Source organism: Marmota monax, unplaced genomic scaffold (assembly GCF_021218885.2).
Source record: "Marmota monax isolate L192 unplaced genomic scaffold, Marmota_monax_Labrador192_F-V1.1 WCK01_AAM20220418_F8-fsc00002, whole genome shotgun sequence".
Classification (NCBI taxonomy): Eukaryota; Metazoa; Chordata; class Mammalia; order Rodentia; family Sciuridae; genus Marmota; species Marmota monax.
This window is the reverse complement of record NW_026693571.1, coordinates 29,097,947-29,122,886: the sequence shown is the minus strand read 5'-3', so window position 1 is coordinate 29,122,886 and position 24,940 is coordinate 29,097,947. Positions and strand designations below refer to the sequence as shown.

At 32.4% G+C, this 24,940-nt stretch overlaps 1 protein-coding gene across 4 annotated transcripts in view; it reads right to left on the bottom strand.

Annotated features, from left to right (window-relative positions):
- Positions 1–24,940, bottom strand: part of Fstl5 (follistatin like 5) — a 781,198-nt gene that overhangs the window by 717,523 nt on the left and 38,735 nt on the right. For all 4 annotated transcript variants that reach the window (XM_058583868.1, XM_058583869.1, XM_058583870.1 and 1 more), the window contains exon 2: positions 18,767–18,908. In XM_058583868.1, the coding sequence (XP_058439851.1) occupies positions 18,767–18,892 (126 nt within the window). In that variant the 5' untranslated portion in view covers positions 18,893–18,908. The remainder of the gene's footprint in view (positions 1–18,766; positions 18,909–24,940) is intronic.

The following is a 24,940-nucleotide window of genomic DNA, read 5'->3' as shown; positions in this document are numbered from 1 at the left end:
CTAGCCCATTTATTAATTGGGTTATTTGTTCTCTTGATGTTGAGGTCTTTGAGTTTTTTATATATATTCTGGAAATTAGTGCTCTATCTGATGTGCATGTAGTAAAGATGTTCTTCCACTCTGCAGGCACTCTCTTCACATTGTTAATTGTTTCCTTTGCTGAGAAGAAGCTTTTTAGTTTGAATCCATCCCATTTATTGATTCTTTAATTTATTTCTTGCACTTTAGGAGTCTTGTTAAGGAAGTCAGAACTTAATCCAAAAGATGAAAATTTGGGCCTACTTTCTCTTCTATTAGGCTCAGAGTCTCTGGTCTAATTCCTAGTTCCTAGGTCCCTGATTCACTTTGAGTTGATTTTTGTGTAACATGAGAGACAGTGGTTTAATTTCAATTTGCTGAAAATGGATTTTCAGTTTTACCAGCACCATTGTTGCAGAGGCCATGTTTTTGCCAATACAAGACACAATATTTTTAAGAAAATTTTGAACTATGAAGCACTATGATTTGCTTATAATTTCAGGTAAATTTACAACTGAGGAATAACTTTTTTATGAGTCAAATATCACAGAAAATGTGCATTAAGTTTTTATTTCACTGTGCTTTCAAAAACAGACACAATAAAAAAGAATTCCAGAGCCTCAATTTCAGCATATTTTCACTTGACTAATAAGTATTAAGTCATTTAATCATGCTCTAATTTGGCTTGCTCAACATTTGGCAGCAATAACAATTCTCCCTATGTATCTCATTTTTCTCTTTTTAAGTAAACAAAAGAAAGTGCTAAAATTAAAAGAAAAAAACTTCTAAAATCCATTTTGAAATATTTCATAAAAACAAATATGCTGATACAAACACTTTGAAAAATTATTTAAAATTATCCACCAAATATAAACATAATGCTGGTTCGATGACTTAACAATTTCACTCCAAGTGATATGAGGCCATATGTTCAACAAATGCATATTCAAGGATATCATAATAGCCCCAAACTGGAAGCAACTCAAATTTATTTTCAAGTGAAAAGGGATAAGAAATTGTAAATTTAGTATAATGAAGCACTGAGGAGTAATGAAAATAATACACTTCTGCTACTTTTGACACCATGAAAAAATACTTCAGCATTTAGAAAAAAAATAAATAAAGGCTAAACATGTTGGAATTCATTCTGTAGGACTTTATTTGTAAAAAGTGCAAAGGCAAAACAAATTTATGGTGAAAAAATCCAGATCAGTGGTGATATTCACAAAATGATATTGATCAAAATGATATTGATCAAAAGTTGAAAAAAATGAATTGTAGGAAATGTTTTGTGTTATAATCTGAGTGGTGGCAATGTATGTATATGTAGGCCATACATATATAAAATTTATTAAAATGTACTATGATAAGCTATGTACTTAACTACACCTAAGATAATTTAATTACCAATTAAAAATCCGAGTATTTCAATTTTTTTTCTATAACATACATACTGGGTACTAATAAAAATATTTTCAGGAATGGCATTCTCTACATGGCCAGCACATGGTTCAAATCTGTACTATAATTCTTAATATATAATGTGAATATTTTCTTTTTAGGAAAACAAAAACCCTTAAATATGAACTTCTATAAATGAACAATGCACTTATTGTATTTTATTATTTAAAAGTGTAAAATAATATTAAGACATATCTTTAACACAGTCAGTTTCAAGAGAAGGCATCACTCTAATATATGTAACAGTGATTAATTCTCAAGCTACTGGAGTGTATTTTCCCAAATTGTGTTTCTCAGAATATAAGGAGGTATTCAAAAAATTTTATAGTCCATTCAGTTAGGAAATACTAGGTTAAGTTTAGAATTGCCCTCCGACTTCAATGTGCTCTTGTGCATTCAGGTTCCACAGAAGTATCATAGGCAGTTTTCTCCCAATGACTTGACCATGAGTTTTTCACAAAAATAATGTTCTCAAGGGAAATGAATATAGATTTCTGGGAGGACAATAAAGAGGCTTTATTATGTCAATCAAATGGATAAATCCTAAGATCTCAAGGAAAAGTTTTCCAAAGAGAAGGATACCGGGCACAATACTGGGTATTTATCGCACATAAACTAATCCAATGTACGTTCCTAAAGGGATTGTTGTTTACTATGACGATGGTCCCAAACAGTGAGAGATAAAAGACATATTTTTAGAATACAAATATTTGTTTATATTATATATGCACATGTATATAAACACATATTTCATACACATATATGCATGTATTATAGACACACACACATATATACATATGTTTCTAAATTTCGAGTCTCTTCAAAACATAATTTTATGAAGGGCCTCCTTTTTCAAAGGATTTGTAGCAGCAGGAGGGTTAGGGTTAGGGTTAGGCCATCACACAGCATGGCAGGGATGGGGGACATATTTCTGCATTTGAGGAGATCATCCTCCCGGGTACAGGCCCAGGCCCAGGTAGATTAACAAGGACCTCCCACGTCATCTCCTCCAGGTCCAATGTCTTTCCCTTCACCGAGCTGTCTTCCACCTTAGGCTCTACAGGGCTCAGTGGAAGAGGAGAAAGGGTTTGTGTAAAAACCTAGGGGTGATCCAGCTAACCTTAGCAACAGAAAACTCTACCCTGGAACTGGAGGCTCCTTCAGGAAGAAGAGGAGGCCCATAGGTTCTTTCTTTCTATGAGCTCCAATGAGCAGACGGGCCTCTAATGGAGCATCTGGGAATTGTGCCCAGGTCTCCAGATGCCCAGTTGACAACTGGCCCAGAGGAGCCATGGCAGTGTCCCCAGCACAGGCCTCTGAGGAAAAACCCTCAGAGCCTCAACTGCCACCACCGGCTTTCCCCAAGCCTCTCTCTCCCACCCAAGCTTCTCTCCACCTCCCACAATCCTCCTGCTCTTGAGGCCGATTGGCTGGGTCACATGGGCGGAGCCAAAAAAGTCCCCCAATGAGCAGCTCCGTGGTCTGAAAGGGCAGGGAAACAGTCCAATGAGCATCACCGCAGAGGAGCCAATCAGCTAGATGTTGCTGGGGCCGAGGAGCCAATCAGCTAGATGTTGCTGGGGCCGCTGTGAGCCAATCATCAGCCAGCAGCTGGAAGTTTGCTGGCAGCTGGAAGTTTGCTGGGGCCACTTTGGCTGTGGCTCTCAACACAGGGACTCAGACCATCACCTTTGGACGGCAAAGGATTCTGAGGGGAGACAGGCCAGGATGAGTGTGCCCAGGATCCAGGCTTCAATGATAGAGTCATGGGAGAGAAGCAACATTTTCTTTCATGGAACCATTTAACAAGTTCCTGATACTAAAATACTCATCGGTGTATTTAGATTAACAGCCTGAACTCAATAGTCAAACTACCTGGGTTCAAATCCCAGCTGTGCCACTTTAATTTAACTTCTGTGACCTTGGGGAGGTCACTTGACCTCTCTGTTTCTTATCTATAAGGAGGAGATGATAATAGCATCTGCTTGATAGCACTAATGTGAGGATTAAATAAGGTTTTAGAACAACACCCACCCCTTGGTATCTCCATACACATTTGAGTTATTATCACAAGGATCCTGTTGGGTTTTTTTTTCTAATTTGTTATGTATAAAATCAGAATGCAATTCAATTCATTTTACACATAAATACAGTTATCTTATATTAGACAAAGGTGTCAAAAACATATAGTGGAGAAAGGATAGCCTCTTCAACAAATGGTGCTGGGAAAACTGGAAATCCATATGCAACATAATGAAATTAAGCCCCTATCTCTCACCATGCAGAAAACTCAACTCAAAGTGGATCAAGGACCTAGGAATTAGACCAGAGACCCTGCACCTAATAGAAGAAAAAGTAGGCCCAAATCTCCATCATGTCAGATTAGGCCCCAACTTCCTTAATAAGATTCCTAGAGAACAAGAATTAAAACCAAGAATCAATAAATGGGATGGCAAGGGAAAATAAAAAAAAAAAACAAGGGGGAGAAATGAATTACAGTAGATGGGGTAGAGAGAGAAGATGGGAGGGGAGGGGAGAGGAGGGGGAAGAGTAGAGGATAGGAAAGGCAACAGAACACAACAGACACTAGTATGGCAATATGTAAAAAAGTGGATGTGTAACCGATGTGATTCTGCAATCTGTATACGGGGTAAAAATGGGAGTTCATAACCCACTTGAATCAAATGTATAAAATATGATATGTCAAGAACTATGTAATGTTTTGAACAACTAATAATAAAAATTAAAAAAATTTAAAAAAAATAAATGGGATGGATTCAAGCTAAAAAGTTTCTTCTCTGCAAAAGAAACAATCAGTGAGGTGAATAGAAAGCCTACAGAATGAGAGCAAATTTTTGCCACACACATCAGAGAGAGCACTAATCTCTAGGATAAAGAACTCAAAAATCTTAACACCATAAAAATAAGTAACCAAATCTATTAATGGGCCAAGGACATGAACAGACACTTCTCAGAAGAAGATGTACAATCAATAAACAAATATGAAAAAATGTTCATCATTTCTAGCAATTAGAGAAATGCAAATCAAAACTACTCTAAGATTTCATCTCATGCCAGTCAGAATGGCAATTACCAAGAATGGAAGTAACAATGAGTGTTGGCAAGGATGTGGGGGAAAAGGTACACTCATACAGTGCTGGTGGGACTGCAAATTGAAGTAGCCAATATGGAAAGCAGTATGGAGATTCCTTGGAAAACTGGATTAGAACCACCATTTGACCCAGCTACCTCACTCATCAGTTTACACCCAAAGGGCTTAAAAACAGCATACTACAGGAATGCAGCCATATCAATGTTTATAGCGGCACAATTCACAATAGCTAAATTGCGGAATCAACCTAGATGTCCTTTAGTAGATGAATGGATAAAGAAGATGTGATATATATATATATATATATATATATATATATATATATATATATATATATATACACACAATGGATATTATTCAGCATTGAAAGAGAATAACATCAAGGCATTTCCAGGTAAATTGATGGAGTTGGAGAATATGATACTAAATGAAGTAATCCAATCCCCCAAAAAACAAATGCTGAATGTTTTCTCTGATATAAGGATGTTAGTTCATTATGGGGATGGGGTGGAGCATGGGAGGATTAGATAAGCTTCATATAGGGCAAAGTGGAGGGAGGGGACATGAATATAGGAAAGATGATGGAATGAGATGGTCATCATTACTCTAAGTACATGTATGAAGACACAAATGGTGTGACTCTACTCAATGTGCCTTATTTTTTGAGAACACACTTTCTATGCAACTAAGAATTTTGAAGAAATCATTTCTATATAATACCTGAAAATTTAGTACAATTAATGTAAATAGGCTTGTGGTGAATATATTTATATATAAAATGCAAACATAAAGCACATGTGTGCAAATAATATGAAAGTGCTTTAAACAAATGTATTAGGAAAGTTATCCCTAATATGTGAAATGATTGCCTTTTCTTTGTGAAAAGACCAGAGGGTTTTTTTTTAATTATTATTTGTTCTAATTATACATACATGACAACAGAATGCTTTTTAACACATTGTACACACAAATGGAGCACAACTTCTCATTCCTCTTCATTGTACATGATGCAGAGTCACACTGGTCCCACAATCAGAAATATATATATATATATATATATATATATATATATATATGGAAATAATGTCTATCTTTTTCCACCAACCTTCCCACTCCCCACCTCCTCACCTTCTCTCACTGCCGTCTGCCCAATCCAAAATTCTTCCATTCTTCCCTAGTCCCCCAAAACCATTATGGATCAGTATCCTTTTATCAGAGAAAACATTCAGCCTTTGTTTTTTGGAGATTGTCTTATTTTGCTTAAAGATCAGAGTTTTGTTTCCAAGTTTATGCTACTTGATCTTAGCAAGTTGGCCACATGAAAATTAGGATATAAGTGTCTCATTAGTAAAATGTTAGTAACCTCATACAGATAAGTCATATTTCAATTTTAATTCTCATTGATGTTTTTGTAATATTAGTGTATGCAATTGTGCTTCCAAATATTTAATTTTCTCTCCAGGAATAGAGTTTCACAATCATCCTTATTTTTTTTTTTTTTTTTTTTTTTTTTTTATTGCTGAGGATTGGGCCTCTCACATGCTAGGCAAGTTTTCTACCATTGAGTTATAACCCCAGTCACTTATTTTCAAATTTTAAAATATTGGTAGGAGATTTAAGAACATCCCTCCAATGATTTAATTTTATTTAAACACAGAAATATTTAATCAGGAAAAAATTTTAATGAATCACTTATAGTCAGAAATGTACTTAAGAGCAATAAGAGCAGGGAATCAAGTAGATTTTCTGTTCAACTTCTGGTTGTTTTCCATGTTCAACATTGTTTCTTGGTCATAGACAAATGACCTTAAAGGTATGCACAGAATGGTATGGAAAATATTAATCTATAGCTCTGAATGAGATGTCTACTTTCCCTTTCCTTTTAAGTCAAAAAGCATGCTCATTAAAAGTCATGGAATAGCATATAAGGACAAGTAAAAGACAGCCTTAAATATTTTTTTTAATTTATCATTGCTTAAATAAGAAGAAATAATCTGACTTATAAAATTTATTCACATATAATTCATATATCCATAAATCCAAAATAAAATTTAGATAAATATAGAAATTATAAAAAGTTAATAATATTCAAATGATAAAATAGAATCAACAAATGAATGCTTTATTGTTGAAACTCTATTAGTATCTGTTTGTACTTAACAGTACTAATAGGAAGCTAGAACTTAGTATCAAATATATTCTACTGTCATATTCTTCAAAATGAAATAGTCACACATTTTTTAAAAGTTGGTAAAACTCTAAAATATTAGATAAAAAATAAGAGATATTTTGTCATTAAAATAGTTATATTTGTTTACTACTTCTTTGTCTATTTGGAGACTTAATCCTCTTGCAATGCTGTTTCTGTATTTCTGGTTTGTATATAATTAATTTTCTTGAGGAAATGAGTTACAGAGATGACATACTAGGGAAATACCATCTTAGATCTTAAATTAAGTGTAACTGATTATCTTTCATAGCTCAGCAATTGACTATACTGGAAGATAGAAATTCCTAAATTTTTTTTAACAGTGAAGCACTAGTGAAATTAATTTGATATATAGAGAGATATGTGCAAATATATGTGCTTACATATGTGTATGTTTACATGTTTATATTCATATATGAAACAATCTTCAATTGTATTTTAGTAAAATATTATATTATTGTGTCATACATACTTAAGGTTTTTATAGTTTTAAATTGTGAGTATTAATATTGGCACACATTTATACTCATGTCCAGGTATAAACAAAATATCCAGGTGTAACACAGCGAAAAAAAAAAAGACACTGACAATATCAAATATAAATGAGGATGTAGAATAACAGGAATTGTCATTTGTTGCAGGTGGGAATGCAAAAATCGGAAGACTGTTTAACAATTTCTTTCAAAACTCCTTGATATTTATCCAAGTGAGCTGAAAACATATACACAGAAAGAGCTATACATGGATGTTTATAGCATGTTTCTTTGTAATTGCCCAAACATGGAAGCAACTAAATGTCCTTCAGTACATGAATATATAAATAAACTGCATTACATTCAGAAAATGGACTATCAGGCCATGAAAACACACAGAGGAATCTTAAATACATATTATTATGTGAAAGAGGCTTATCTGCAAAGGCTAAACACTATAGGATTCCAGCTATCTTGACATTCTTGTAAAAGCAAAACAACTAATAAGAGAAGTGGTTGCCTGAGTTTTTAAGTGATAGAAATGATCAGAGCACAGATTTTCAGGACAGTGAAATTAACTCTGTGATATTATAATGGCAGATTAATGTCATCATATATTTATCTAACATGATATAGTGTAAAACATAAAAGTAAACCCTATTGCAAACTCTGGACTTTGGGCAATAATAATGTATCAATTTAGGTTCACTGGTTATAGAAAAAAAGTACCATTGTGGTACAGGATATTAATTATGAAGTGTCTTTGTATATGGGAACTCTTTTTACACTCTTTGAACAGTTGTAAACTTTGAAATCTGTTTTTTAATAAATAAAAAAAAAGAAAAGAGGGCCCCAACTCAGAAGAAAACATCACTTCCAGGATTTCTGGTAGAAGCAAACTTCATACTGTGTGTAGAAAATAGACATTTATTGTTGAATGTTTCCACCAACTGGTTGTATAATGATTGACAGATATATCTTTGAATATATTTTTATTTCTTTGGGTTTTTAAAATTAATTAATTCATTTATTTTATAATAGAACACATTTTGACATATAATACACAAATGAAGCACAATTTTCATTCCTTTGACAGTACATGGTTCAGAGTCACTCCAGTAGTGTAATCATACATGTATATGGGGTAATAATGTCTATCTGTTTCTTCATTTCTTTGAAGGGGACCCTGGTGGCTAGTTAAACTTCTTAAACTAAGTTTTTCTTGTGCTTAGTATAGCAAATATAATTAGTTACTCTCTACATATTTTCCTAGAGGACTATGTCATCTAATACAAATTTTGCACTGGCTCTCCCTGGACAGTCTTCTTGTTAGATATGTAAGCAAGTATTTGAATTGTGTTTTTAATCAATGTATTTGAGATGTTTGCTTCACCAATAGTCATAGTGCAAACTAAGTTGTGTATTTAAGTAGAATTCAATTTGATGTTTTGTTCAACATTCTGTGTATAGTAGGTATATCATAAATAGTTGCTGAATGTATATTTTTGTTGATAAAAACTGTACCTTTGTCAATTTGAGTACAGATTGTAGAAAACAAATAACTCTTCTGCAAGAAAGAAAACCTGCTTCTAATTTCAGCTGAACAGCACCTGGCTGTGTAACATTTAGCAAAAATCTTTACTTTTAGGTCCTCAGTCTTCTCATTGTAACTTGTGTGTGTGTGTGTGTGTATTAAATGGACTGAATATTTTATATTATCTTGTAGATCTAAAAACCTTAACTCAGCCTACCTGCAAGAAATATGTCAGTGAATAATAGTGTCTAAAAATAATACCACCCTTTTTTATTGTGGTTTATATATCACAGGGATTTAATCACTAAACATGTTGAATGTCAAGCTCATGAATCAGGATATTTCCTTTCATTTGTAACACAGAGCATTGCTAATTGAATTCATGATAGAATTTTTAATAATTTAAGATGTGCAAAACAACTTATAATTAATTTACACATTGAAGTAGTAACTGAATATAGCAGCTTGCCAATATGTTAATTTTAAAGATTAGATAAATGTATCTTTCTCACTTGTTCTTAACTCATAACCTTTTTATTTTTACAAGTACATGTTTAGAGTATTGACGCTGAAACCTATTACAAACAACAACACCTCTATTTTATTTTTTAAATAGGAGTCACGAAAATGTACTTAATCTATGTAGATCTAGGTGAATTAATAGTTTTTTTTTCTTAAAAAACCAATATGCACATGTTCTTTTCTACAAAAAGTGTGGGTACTGACAAATAGATTTAATGATAAGAAGGCTTAAAAGTTAACCAGAGAGAAATGAATGGTAATTACAACCTAGTATTTGGGTGCTGATTTATCAGAAAAGGCATCAATGATTGTTTATGGAAATAGAGGAAAAGCCATATATTTTGTAACTACAAAGATTGTGTGTGTTTGTGTGTGTGTGTGTGTGTGTGTGTGTGTGAGAGAGAGAGAGAGAGAGAGAGAGAGAGAGAGAGAAATGAGGTAAGAGAAAGCACTATACCTCATCTCACCAGAAAATCCATATTTTAGTGGTATTGCAATGTTCTGGAATCTGAGAAGTTTGGCTCTAATGTACTATATAAATTTGACTTTATTTAAATACTTTGGTACATTTGTGTTGAAATATTATAAATAGAGTGATAAATTATCATATTTTTAGCATTTTAAAACTAAAATTGTTCAAAGGAAAGCAACTCTAATTTTTTAAAATTAGGACTACTTTTAAAGCTTTAAGCAAAAATTTTTAATGTAGGGTCACAGAGATTATAAAGGAGCATCCTTTTTTTAATCCATGTATAGAACTGTAATAAGACTACTGCAGTGAATTTTAATTATCAAAGGGACTAAAAGACAATTTTCTCCAGTAGGTTCTTACCCTGAATATGTTAGAACCCAGGTATATCCCTTATTTACTTGTTTTATTTAAGCAAAATGCCAGTTTTCTCCTGAATGAGTAAATACAGCTTGGTTTGAAAGAATAAATATATAAACAAGAAACCTAAAAGTCAATAAAACTTTTTATTTTTAAAAAAGAACAAAGTTACCATGTCAAAAAGGTAGTATGAAGAATGAAACTATAACCACGTACTTAGTGTTAAAATCAACTTTCCCCACACAGCGTTTAGTTTGGAACTCAGATTTACCTAGTGGCAGTTCTGACTTCTTTTGCTACAGATGATACTCTCAGTATGTACTGGAAGATAATTCAACCATGGGTTTCTGGTGTTTATGCATATCTGATAAGCAGAGACACTAATGTTTGCTCTAGACTACCAGTTCAAGAATTTTTATATAGCAAATAGTATTGGAACATTGAGAAAATGCTTCCCTCTGAAGCAAAATGCAAGTGGGTGTATGTCTTTTTATTTTTTAACCATTATCTCATTTTTTAAAAAATTTAATTTGTTATGTATGACAATGTAATGCATTATAATTCATATTATACATATAGAGCAAATTTTTTCATATCTCTGGTTGTATACTGTGTATATATTCTTATATTACCAAGATTGTATACTTATTTAGGGCAAAGGACAAGAATGAATACTGTCCAGTATAATAGAGATAATGTCTCTCTTTTTGAGAGGACAGATATGGGCTTATGGCCCAAACAATAGATGTAGTGTTCTTCAACTTATGCATCTTCTTGTTTAATATATGAGGGTGCATGCTGGAAAAATGACTCTCTTTACATTATCCCCTGAAAATTGGGCACAGATGATTGGCTCAAATATTGAACTCTGCCATTGTTGTGAACAATATAATATCCTTTGTCTCTGAACCAGCAGTATTGTATCTTCTGTCACTGTCCAGTTGACATGTATCAGGGGAATTTATTAGCTACAAAGAGGATAAAATCTCAGACCCACAAATTCTTGCCAAAGTTATTCACTAGTATATCTTTTCCTATCCTACCAGTGTTTGGAAGACAGAGAAAGTAGAGGAGCTCAGAAAAAAAAGGTCCTTTGTCAACAGAGTTCTCATTACAATAGTTCTTTTCAGGCTTTTAGCATAAGAATTACAGCATTAAGAAAACATCTTGCCTATCAAGTAAAGTTCAAGAAAAGGCCATTTTTAGTCGAGAAAGAGTTTCTCTTTTTAATGTTGTTGTTGTTGTTTTCAGTTTTACTTAAGTATAATTGACAACAATTGTATGCATTTAAGTTGTAGGACTTGATGTTTTGATATCCATATGCGTAGTGAAAATATCATCACCATCAATCTAGTTAAAATATACATCACATATTTATCATTTCTTTTTCTGTGTGTCTAACCCCTTAAAAATTTAAACATACACTATTGTATTGTTAATTGTAGTCATCATGCTGTGCATTAGATATGCAGAGTGATTTGTCTTGTGTATTTGAGACTTTTGCACTCATCTGCCTTTTGTTTATTATGTAGACCTCTTGAGTGACTAAGAGAACATTTTTGCAAAAATTCATGAGATTTCTTAGATTATTTCTCCTTTATAAAGAATATGGAATTATTATCTGTACTTTGATTTTATTTGTCACAGACTCAGATTTTTAAATTGTTTTTTAATACTTGTTATACAATCAAAAGTATGAGTACTGGGATTTTAATTATTAAAAAATTTAAAAACATTCTTATTTTCAAAAGCAATTTAGTTGTTTAGAATAAAGAATGAACCTATCAATATAGATTAGTTGGAATATTCCTTAACGTTTAATTTATTAAATTTTTTAACTATTACTTTTATTTTAAAAAAATATTTATTCTTTTTTTAATTTTAAGTGGACACAATATCTTTATTTTACATTTATGTGATGCTGAGGATCGAACTCAGTGCCTCAAGCATGCTTGAGGAGCACTCCACTGAGCCACAACCTTAGCCCCTAACTATTACTTTTAACTCCTATCAATCTCTATAGTTTCACTCTCAGATGGTGGTCCAAATTGCTTCCTGACCTCAGCAAAATGCATTAGCATTTTAAAGGCCCTTCCCTGGAACACACTACAAGCAGTCAGCTATTTCAAAAAGGATATGACAACTTTTTCTCAGGAAATAATGTTCCTTTGTTTCCCTGAAAGTGCATAGCCTCTGAGCAGTGAGAGTTTGATGTTTCCTTTAATGTCTGTCTCTTTCCCTAGAGTTCTCTCCTACTATTCTTCACTAAGCCATATCTACCACTCTTTGACTACCAAAAGTAAAAGAAAAAAAAAATCATATCCCACAAATCATTTTTTTTGTGGTAGACTGTACCACTGTGAAAAGCAATGCTTTCTGGAGTTACTAAACTATGCATAATCTTTGCCCCATTTACACAGTAACTACCCTCACTGGCAGACATTTTGATTTATGAAGTAAAAGAATCATAAATCAATTTACATGTGCAGGAGAGCTCTACACTATAAAGTTGGACACAATGTTCTCTGGGCAAATAGACATAGAAGAATTTAAAAGACTTTAAGTGGTTCCATTGGGTATATTCAAAGAACATTCCTTCTGCCCTCATAAGATCTTCCCCCAAGCCTGACTTTGATAAGTCTTCATCAGCAAACAATGTAGCAGTGTGATTGGTGCTGTAGGTAAGAAAAGAGTTGTAAGATAAGGTACTGATCCTGAGAGGATGTACCGTCAACCAATTAGGGTGCATGTTGGCAAGCTGAAATATTAGTGCCTACATGCTGCAGTACTATAAATACAACAGGGAGTTAAAATGTGTTGGGAAATTACAACCAGGCAAGAAATGAAAAGAAAAAAGAAAGAAGAGAGAAGTAAAGGTAAGAAAAGCCTAACAAAGTAAATGAAATGGGGAACAAAAAATGTACATAAAAACAACAACACAAGAATTGTGGTGATATTGGCTTAAATACTAGTGCTATATTTACTTGTGAAGATAAACTGGGGATATTTTAAGATAACTATAAGGTCCTTGCTTAGCATCTGGATGGCCATCTTAAGTGACAACTACCATTTTAAGGAAAAAGTTTCGCTTTCCCACACAAGGGTGTTTCTGAGAAAGGCTCACCACTCTCTCATACCAACCCAACCCCTAACACCTGCATTAGGACCTGCCAGGCTCTGATTTCTGAGCCTGCTCCCATAAAAGTCCCAGAACCCAAGCTTTGTTTTGCCTCTCTTTGCTATAAGGAGATGGACTTTATTTGTCAGCTCTGACAAATAAACTCTTGTGTGTATCTCTGTCTGGTCTCTGTCTTTCATTTCTCGCTTACCTGTCTCTCATTCCTCGCTTTACCTTCAATTACAATTCCCAAATCTCAATAATTTAAAATAGCAAGGTTTTTTTTCCTTCGTTTCTTATTGTAGATCAACCTCTAGTTGACAGTATGTTTTTGTTCATTATAGTCATTTAGACATTTTGAATGTTTTAGCAACCACCACCTTGAACAGATGCTATTTGTCAGATTAAAGAAAAAACAGTTGCAAAATATTTTAAAATTATTGTCAAATATTCATCCCAATGCATTTCATGGCTCCTGGGCTTTCAACTGCTTGGCCATGACTATATGCATGGTCCCATCCAAGCACTAAGTGACTAAGACATGTAATCCTACTTTATCACCATTTAGCCAGAATGTGGTGGTGGGGGTGGATAAAAAAACAAGAAATATTTGGCACACAGGTCCTATAGACAATACTCATTTTGTAATCTACATTAAATTATTTACATTCTCCATGTTTTGAAATAATAGTGCCTTGCTTTCTAGTTACATGATTTTTAACACCCATGAACTCTTGTTCTCCAATCTATAAAATTCAGATAAAACCTTTTTCCCTATGAAAATATCAATATAATTAAAGGACCTAATGTGTATAATAAAGCTAGTAGTGCCTGGTGACGCAGTTAAGTCTAGTTAAATATCAACTACTCTGACTACATCAATTCTAGAGATAGATCAAATTTGGGAAGATTTTGGGAATCTTTCTCCCAAATGCACAGGGCAGTAAGAATTACTACACCTTACTCAACAGCCAGGTCCCTGGTAACAAGTCAGTAAATAAGGTGGTCACTAGAGTTTCCTAATGAGATCTCACAGGAAAATTGGTCTGATAAAGGGCTATAGCAACCAATAAGAGAAGATATTTATTTCAGAAATGAATATGAGAGCAGTTTAGCTTGCTCATGAAGGGGTAAAAGAAACACAATCTGTAAGAACATAAGATAATTCTTCTTGAGACAATTGTCAGACAGTTTACTATCATCATCTTTATGTTTTCTGGTCTTTCGCCCCCCCACCTCTGACCTATGTTTGCTGTTACCTGCCTCTTCCTTATCTCAGTGGTTCCAGCTATTGACCTCTCTTGTCCTTGGAAAGTTACTTTACCTCCCTGAGTTTTAATGATGTCATTTGAATAAACTGGAATAGTATTTCCTGCATCCCAGAAATATTATTCAAGATTAAATTAAAATAATTAATGTATGTGAAAACACCTTGCACTCTATAAGTATGCAATGTTTAAATTAATATAATAATAAGAAAAGGAATCACGTTGGGGATTTGGAATCATGATTGCATCTTATAAGTCTAGAGTGCTAATGAATTACCTCATATCATGTTCTATAAATGATGTTGGATAAACATATTGGGTAAAACACATGTGTTTTAATTCCCCCAGACATATATCTGTGGATAATAATTAAGATCTCTATAATTAATATGACAGATTCATGTGTTAATCATTTGTCTAGCAAGATATAGACAAATAAATTTTAATCACATTTTTGTGTACATATAATTGTAAATGATGTAAATATATATGCATATATTTACATTTAAATCTGCAGTATTTCAATGTAATCTGACAAATAAGTCCCACATTTCATTCTACTCTCAAAATAGAATTTATTATATAAGTGGCACATAAATATCTTGTGGAAATTAGTTCTATATATATATACTTTTTCAGATTCAAGTACTGACACTTTTAGCAAAATATGTGGAAAATGACTAATCAGACTTAAAGTTTTAGCTGTGTCTACTATTTATTTTATGCTTTTCTAGTTAATAACTAAATTTAAAATTAAAGAAATTTAAGCTAAATGGAAAATCTCTTTATGTATTCTCTCAGTCTTACAAAATTATAGATATTTGTATCTGTTGCAATTAAAATAAAACTGTACAAAATTTAAAGGTTGAAGGAAATTAATTTATACAAAACTATTAAAATCATTGATTTTTAGAATTTCAAGTATCACTCTATTTATTTTATTCTGATACATATTAGAAAAGGAGAAGTTATTAATTCCATCAATACAAATATGAATATGTAATAAATATATAATCTTATTCTTAACTAGCATTATGCTAGTTATCAGAGTTAGTTATTTCACATTTATTCACTGTGACAAAATACCTGAGAAAATAACTTAAAGGAAGAAAGATTTATTTTGGCTCACAGTTTCAAAGGTTTTATTCCATAGACCACTGATTTAGGTCCATGATAACGTAGAAAATTATAACAGGGAGCATATGGCATGAAAGCCAGAAAATAGAAAGATAAAGCAAAGGTCAAGGACAAGATACGCACTTAAAGAACATGCCTCCAGTACTAGGGCTGCAGCTCAGTGGTAGAGTGCTTGCCTAGCACATATGAGGCACTGGGTTTGAGCCTAAGTACCATATAAAAATAAATGAATAAATAAAGGTATTGTGCAAAAAAAAAAATCTTTAAAAAATAAATAAAAGAACATGGCTCCAATGATCTTATTCTTCCAACTAGATCCCACTGCCTGAAGTTTCCATCATTTTGCAATAGCTGCACTGAGACCAATCATTCAATACATAATCTTTGGGGGGACATTTCAGATCCAAACCATAGCAGCATCCCACAAACTAAAAATAAATAAAATGTATGTGTTGCAAATGGTGATAAACTTTCTGAATGTAAATGAATAATAAATGTGAGATAGGGAATATTTATGACTGTCTATTTTCAGTCATGGTTGGAGAAAGCCTCACTGATAAAGTGACCTAAGACTAACGGGAATGGGAATGCAGTGGTAAAACAATCACTGGGAAGTCCCAGACTCCTTATAGTGATTGACACAAGCAAAAATAAAGGTTATAGTGTAATCTTCAAAGTCCCTGAAAAGAAAAGGTAGTTCTAGCAGAGCAAGAAGGTATGTTGATGATGAATGGAAGGAATCTGGTAGGGATTACAGGGACTTGTACATCTCAGGGATCCTCTTTACTCCAGTTGAATATCCAATTTCTGTTTGACTTTCTCTTTCTTTCTCTCTCTCTTTCCCGCACACATAAACACACACATACACCACACACACACACACACACACACACACACAGACATGTTGCCTTTTATAGCTTAATCTCACTTCTATCCAAAGTTCTTTGAAAGTAAGATATTAACATGACAATTTCTGCCTCTTGTGCTTTTAACTTTCAACCATTGTATATTTTTAAATACTGTTTAGAAATAAAGACACACAGATTGAAAAACACTGAAAGGTAACTTAGATCATTTTTGGTGGGTATCAGTGCTTCTCAAATAAGTTTAATTCAGTGTGCTGTTTCTTTTTTTAAAATATTTGTGAGTTTATATAGCACAGCATGTTGATATTTTCACATGTAAATTTAACTTAAAATAATTTGTTTATAAATGTATAAATTTTACAGATGCATAAAAACCTGTGGTATTATGTTGTAGAGAAATAATCAGAAAAGTGTAGTTATACATACTACCTCTCCTTTTTCTGTCAATAATTTAATTCAATAGTATTTAATATGCTCAAGATACCAGGAACAAAAAGATGAAAGAGGTTTAATTCCTAACCTCAAGAGACAAAACTTAGGATGGACAAACAGCACAGAATAAATATTTATTCAGTGATTATGTAATAGTGTCAGCCAAACTGTTGTATCAGTAATGTGTTCTGGAAGCTTTCAGAAAGTGGTAATTTTGTTTTAAAGTTTGGATGAAGATAAATCTAATTAAAAGTTCATGAGGTAGGGGATAGCATGGATAATTAAAAACAGTAGAATATAGCCAATTATCTATCCACACTAGAGACTAAGATGTATTTACTTTCACATAAATGGTCACAATAATTTGTGATACTGAATTATATTTTTACATTTTATTTATTTCTATGGTCATCAAATCTATCCTTCATGGTATAGTCAATTTGTATATCTAATAGAGTGTGCATTCCGAAAATCTCTTAGTCTAAGATTTTTAATGTCTTGTCTACAAAACAAAAATTGGTATGTTTTATCTTTTACAGATTGTTTTGAAGATTAATTAAAATAATATATTTAGGAGCCTAACTTGGTGTTTGGAACATAACAATCACTGTAGAAGCCATATTAACAAAACATTTTGATAATTATGAAAAAATTACAACAAATTGTACACAACATAAAATGCTAATATCATGTATTGAGTATAAGGAAGAAAATCTATATTTGTTTCTTTCAAAAGTCTCATATAAAGACAATAGCATAACAAATTTTTCACAAATAGAAAAAATTTCTCCCATAATTAGCATGACATTTCTTGATCTTTTATACTTTCTGTGAAAACTAAACAAGTATATATAAACTTTTCTTTGAGTTAATAAAGAAATACCTTTAGTCTGTTATTTGCAGTATCATGGGCAATTATTAAAACAAAATTAGTATTTTGGCTGGGCATGGTGGCACATGCCTATAATCCTAGAGGCTCTGGAGACTGAGGCAAGAGGATCATAAGTTTAAAGCCAGCCTCAGCAACTTAGTGAGATGCTAAGCAACTCAGTGAGACCCTGTCTCTAAATAAAATACAAAAATGGGCTGTGACTGTGGCCCAGCGGTTAAGTGCCCCTGAGTTAAATCTTCAGTACCAGAAAAAAAAAAAGCTGTATTTTATTTTATTGTATTTATATAATTTATAGTATACCTAAATATAGTTTTTTTCAGTGTTGAAAGTGTATCACATAAAGCAGTATTTGCCCATAGAATACTTTTAACTTTAATTTTAAATTTAACAAATTAATATTGTGATTTTTAATTAAATTAAAATATCTAATATTTTCTATGAATGCTAAAATTTTGCTAACCTATATTTCTGAAGGTGGTTTACACATCTTATTTTATCTTTTTGGTAAATTCTAGACCATATCACTATTTTTTTTATTCTAAAAATGTCTTAAAATTGTTATTAAAAGAATAAAAATATTATCTGGTTGTTTAGGTATTAACACATTTACTTATTTTTATTAATTCATTGCTATTACTTCATAAAAATTTCAATAATATATTTTTAAAGGGCCTATTTCTAGTCTTCATTAAGAAGTATTTAATTCCCCAATGATAAATTTCTAACTTTACTTCAATTTTCTGTTTTTAAATGGTGTTTTTTTTTTTTATTAAAATGGAAATTACTGAAAGCATATCCTGAAATAAATGGTCCTAAATGAAAATTAAACGTAACAACTAATAGCTTAGCTCATAATTGGTAAGCACAATGAGTAGATTCAGAATGTTGACAGTACCTTATGTCGCAATCTTATTAAAGGTTGGTAGGATTTAAGGCCATATCCTGCTTCTTTTGTTGGTCTTCCTTCTGACTCCAGAAAAATGCACCAAAGAACAAAAACAGCTGACCAGTGCTTAAACATCCTTATTGACTTTCACCTGTCAAAATTAGAATTGCAATAATCAGAGAAAATTTATTATATAGTGAAGAAGTATATTAAGAAATATTCAGTATAATGTAGAAATCTCCATAGATCTAATCAAAACTTTCTGGAAGTTACCAGTTGAATTCATAATAGATAAGCATCTCTATAAGGTTATATCTTTGATAACAACAAGTGCTGTTTATTTTTTCACTCAGCCTTACAGAACATGAAATAAGAAGAAATACACTACCTAATAAAAATCCACTGAAAAAGTTAATAAACGGTTGAAAAAAAAGGGAAAAGATATTAAGCTATGATTAATTTTCCAAGTATCTCTACATAATACTAATACAATCACCAATGTTACTTATAAATCTTAATCTCCTCTTTGAATGTATTTGATGAATAGGTCTCAAAAAGTTTTACTTATTAGAATTTACAGATAAATACTGAAAGTTAATAAGATAGACTGCTATGATAGGTACTTAATAAACTTAGTACAACAGAATTTTTATACTGGTTATATTTAGTTATTAATGAATTTATATTATATTTAGTTATTAATGAATTTTTCCTAGTAGCATTTAAAAGGAAATTTCTTAGAATATCCCTCTATAAATGCTTTAAACTAAAAATCATATGTTTCAGAATAGACCAGAAGAGTTGTAGAATGATATAATCTTATCATCCAAATACTAAGCCCTTTTCAAAACCCACAAGTTTATGCTCTGAGTTCAACTGTCTTCTACTTTACCACTTTTCATCAAGATACCTACTTTCCTGTGAGGACAGTAGAAAAGTTCTTCTTCTTCTTTTTCTTTTCTTTTTTTTCTTTTTTTCTACCTAAGTCATGGTATAAGACTAACCTCTTGAGAAACTAAACCAATTGATTAATACTGCTCTTAACTGTTTCCTAAACTCCATCTCAATTATTTTCTTCTACCTTTAAACATACTGAAATCATTCAAGATTATTTCTCTCCTCTTTCCAAGATTTCTGAAAGCCATGTAAGTATTGTTCTTATTTTCTTCACTTAGTCCAATTCAGTTTTGCTTTTGCTCCCATAACTTCATAAAGTCACCTTTTAGTTCTCACATAGATAACCAATACTATTAATATTACGGAAACTCGTGGGCATTCTTAATCCCTTTCTTATTAGACACCTGTTAGCCTTTGATCCCCTGTGTTTCTGTAGATTTCATGAAACTCCTTCTTTCCTCTGTTGTTCTATCCTTCTTCTTTCTTGTTTCATTAAGTATTGTGGTTTACCAAATCTCACTGCTAACCGCTCACTGCTACTCCATTCTCTCAGCATAGTTTTATCTCAACATAGTCTATGGTTTTAATTGTATATATAGCTTCTTGTTCAATCTCTAGATGGGCATAAGTAGTCTGTTCAAAAGTTAAGTATTATGTTTGAAAACAACTCTTCGTTGTATGCACACCCTCACATGAAGTCATGCATCCCCAAATTGTCATTCATCTACTTACCCAAGCCAGAAAAAAAGGAGGGGTCATCTTGGACCTTTTCCTCTCCCTTATTCTTCATATTAAAATTATCACTGAGGTCTGTTAGATGTCCTTTCTAAATATATCTCCCATCTTTAGTCCCTCCCAAATGCATTGTAGGTCAAGATATCTGGGCATGTCTCACCTAAACTTTCCACTGTACACTTATTAGCACTCCATATGCATTCTGGTATCTTAAATACATCCTCCACAAAAGTCCAAGTGACCGTGTTAAGGTGCCCATGAATAAAAAGCACATTCCCATTTTTTTAATTTTTAATTTTTTCTAATTAGTTATACATGAAAATAGAATGCATGTATGCACTTTGATATATTATACATACATGGGATATAATTTCTCATTTTTCTGAGTGTACATGTTGCAGAATCATGTTGGTCATGTAGTCGCATATATACATGTTTCATTCTACTATGTTTACTATCCCCATATCCCCTCCCCTTCACTCTCATCAATTCCCTCTACCTAATCTAAGATAAGACTATTCTTCTCTAGTGCCCCTTCTCTTATTGTAAATTAGCCTTCACACATTGGAGAAAACATTAGCCTTTCATTTTTTTGGATTGGCTTATTTTGCTTAGCACAATATTTTCCAATTCCATCCATTTACTGGCAAATGCCATATTTTCATTCTTCTTTAAAGCTGAGTAATATCCACTGAGTATATATACCACATTTTCTTTATCCATTCATCTATTGAGGGACCTCTGGGTTGGTTTCATAGTTTAGCTATTGAGAATTGAGCCACTATAAACATTGATATGGATGCATTACTGTAATATGCTGATTTTAAGTCCTTTGGGTATAAACCAAGGAGTGCGATATCTCGGTCAAATGGTGGTTCCACTCCCAGTTTTCCAAGGAATCTCCATACTGCTTTCCATAGTGGTTTCACCAATTTGCAGTCCCACCAACAATGTATGATTGTGCCTTTTCCCCCACATCTTCACCAAAATTTATTGTTTCCTGTATTCTATATCTTTTCCATTAGGACAAATCTTAGTTTTGATTTGCATTTCTTTAATTGCTAGAGATGTTGAATGCTTTTTCATATATTTGTTGATTGATTATATTTCTCCTTCTGTGAAGTGTCTGCTCATTTCCTTAGCCCATTTATTGATTAGGTTATTTGGATTTTTTGGTGTTAGGTTTTTTGAGTTCTTTATATGTATATGTCCTAGAGATTGATGCTTTATCGGAGGTGTATGTGATAAAGATTTTCTCCCAATTTTTAGGCTCTCTCCTCATGTTATTTATTGTTTCCTTTGCTGAGAAGTAGCTTTTTAATTTTAATTCATCCCATTTGTTGATTCTTGATTTGATTTCTTGAGCTTTAGGGGTCTTGTTATGGAAGTCAGATCCTAGGCCAACATGGTGAAGATTTGGGCCTATTTTTTCTTCTATTAGGTGCAGGGTGTCTGTTCTAGTGCCTAAGTATTTGATCCACTTTGAGTTGATTTTTGTGCAGGGTGAGAGATAGAGGTTTAATTTCATTTTGCTACATATGGATTTCCAGTTCTGCTAGCACCATCTGTTGAACGGGCTATCTTTTCTGCAATGAAAGTTTTTGGCACCTTTGTCTAATATGACATAACCATATTTATATGAGTTTCTCTCTGTGTCCTCTATTTTGAACCATTGGTCTACAAGTCTATTTTGGTGCCAATACCATGCCATTTTTGTTACTATAGCTCTGTAGTATAGTTTAAGGTCTGGTATTCTCATACCTCCTGCTTTACTTTTCTTGCTAAGGATTGCTTTGGCTCTTCTGGGCCTCTTATTTTTCCAAATAAATTTAATGATTTTTTTTCTATTTCTATGAAAAATGTCACTGGGATCCCATATATTCTTAAGATGAAATAAATAAATAAATAAATAGTGGACTTGATCTTTCCCCCCAGAGTTTGGCCTCTCTTCATGTGTATCTTTCTCGCTCTCTCAAAATATTTTCTGCTCATAAAATCCTTTACTCAGTTTCTTGAAGTCATTCTGGCTATTTCTGTTATAAGGCTTTTATAAGCTATTTACTTCACTTGGAATATATCTTTCTTTTCCTGTTTATTATGCCTCACAAAACAAACAACTCCCTCTGGAATTCTTTTCATAACACCAGGACTGAGTTACTATTCATTCTTTAGAGCAATTTTCATTCATTTGAGAGCATTTACTACACCTCATTAATATAATTATTTTAACTATGTTTATCTTCACTATATTATGTATATGTCTTCTTCAAATTTTATGAATAGAGAAATTCTATTTTTTTTTCAACATTATATCTTCTGGACCTAGCAGATAGCCTGGCACTCACTAGACACTCAAGAAATGAATGCATAAGAGAATGTCATCTGGTATTGGAGGGCAAGAGTTAAGATCATGTATCTTTGCAGTGGGACAATGTTGAATGCAATTCCTATTTGCATTACTGCCACAAAGCATCTGAAAACTAACCTGAGAAAACGAAATATTTTCATTTGCAATCCATCTCTTTTCTGTCATTTTGATGTATAGTCTAATCTTTCTCTCAGAGGTAAATATTTATTTAGAAGACAATTGAATGGAATATATTAAATTGAAGATAGAGCCCAAGAATAAAACAAAAAGGACCTGCTCAAGGAAAGAAATAGTTTCTACAGGACTCTGAATACATTTACGATTTCTGTCATCCACCAGGGGAGTAAGCAAGAGGCAGAAACCAATCCTATCACAGCATGATTCTGGGTTACAGATGTGATCATAAACTTACAAAAAGTGTTCATTTAAAGATTTCTTTTTTTCTGTCCTCTCTTTTTCTATCTCCCTCCTGTCCTCTTTTTCTTTCATCCATCCATACATACATATATTACAAATATTTCACCCACAATAAAACACAAAGCAAATTAATAATTAATTAATTTAATAGGTTACCAAAGACATCATTAATCTTCGGTGAGTAAACTTTCATACATTAATAATTAGAAAAACATTATCTTGTAATATTTTCCTCTATAATATTTTTTCTACAAAAAGCAGTAATATGGAAATATATGCCTTAAATCTCATTAAAAGTTGACTAAATGTCGGTGTGTAGAGTCAGGCACTGTCTAACACTGTTTCAGTCGAGGATGAACTTTACACACCATGGTGTTCCTTCAAGATCATAATGGAACCAGAAGACTTTCATTGCTTAGTGATGTCACAGAGATCTTATGAAATGCATTCCGCACATGCCCATGGAGATTCTTGTGTAAGCATATCTACTGTGCTGCCATTCTTATCAAAATAGAGCACATACAATAACGTTCCAACAGAACAGGATGTGGGAGATGAAAGACAGTGATATTGATAATCCTGACACTGAGGAGGCCTAGGCTAATATGTGTTTCTGAGTTTTTTAACAAAAACTTTTGCAAACAAACAATTAAATAAATGTCATAGACTAAGAATACCAAGAAAGAAAATATGCTTGTACATCTGTGCAATGAGCATGTTTTAAGGGAAGTATTATAAAAGAGTCAATTTTTTTTTTTTAAAAATCTAAGCTTATAAAGTTAAAAAAAAAGTTATGTTATGCTAAGGTTAACTTATTATTGAAAAAAGAAAACAAATTTAAACATTTAGTATAATCTTAGTGCACAGTACTTAAAAAGTCTTCACTAGGGCTGAGTTTTGGCTCAGTGGTAGAGTGTGTTTGCCTAGCACATTGAAGCATTGGGTTCAATTCGCAGCATCACATAAAACATAAATGAATAAAATAAAGCTATATAAAAAGTTACCACCTTAAAAAAAAAAAGTCTGCACTAGTGCACAGTAATGTCCTCAGTCTTTACATTCATTTACGATTCACTTACTGACATGCCCAGAATAACATCCTGTACTGCAGGATCCATTCTATATTAGTGTATCACTTTTAAATCTTTCATACCTTATTTTTACTGTATTTTTCTATGCTCAGTTATGTTTAGATACAAAAATGGTTACCACTGTGTTATAATTGCTTACAGTATTCAATACAGTTACATGTATATAGGTTTGTAACATGGAAACAATAGGCACCATATAACCAGTATTGTAGTAAGCTGCATTGTCTAGTTGTGTAAGTACACTCTATGATGTTTACATGATGAAAATATAACATGTATTATTATAACATAAAATATAACATGAGCATATAACATGTATGAAAATATAACATGATGCATTTCTCAGAATATATCTCAATGGTTAAGTTTTGGATGAATGTACCTACAACTTATTTGTATTATTTTAATCTATCTCTTATTTATTATATTATTTATCATGATTATCTTCATTGATATTCCTATGATTTTCAAGTCTAAAAATAACATATATAAAAACAAAATGAAATAATAAAAAGTTATGTAAAAATAATACATATGCTTGATCTCAGCAAGTTATATAATTGAAGTTATTTTACTCACTATCACAAATAAAGCTAACTAGAACTAGTATGAAAAATCAGCAGCTGGAATTGTAGCTCAATGGTAGAGTACTTGTCTCACAAGTGTGAGGCACTG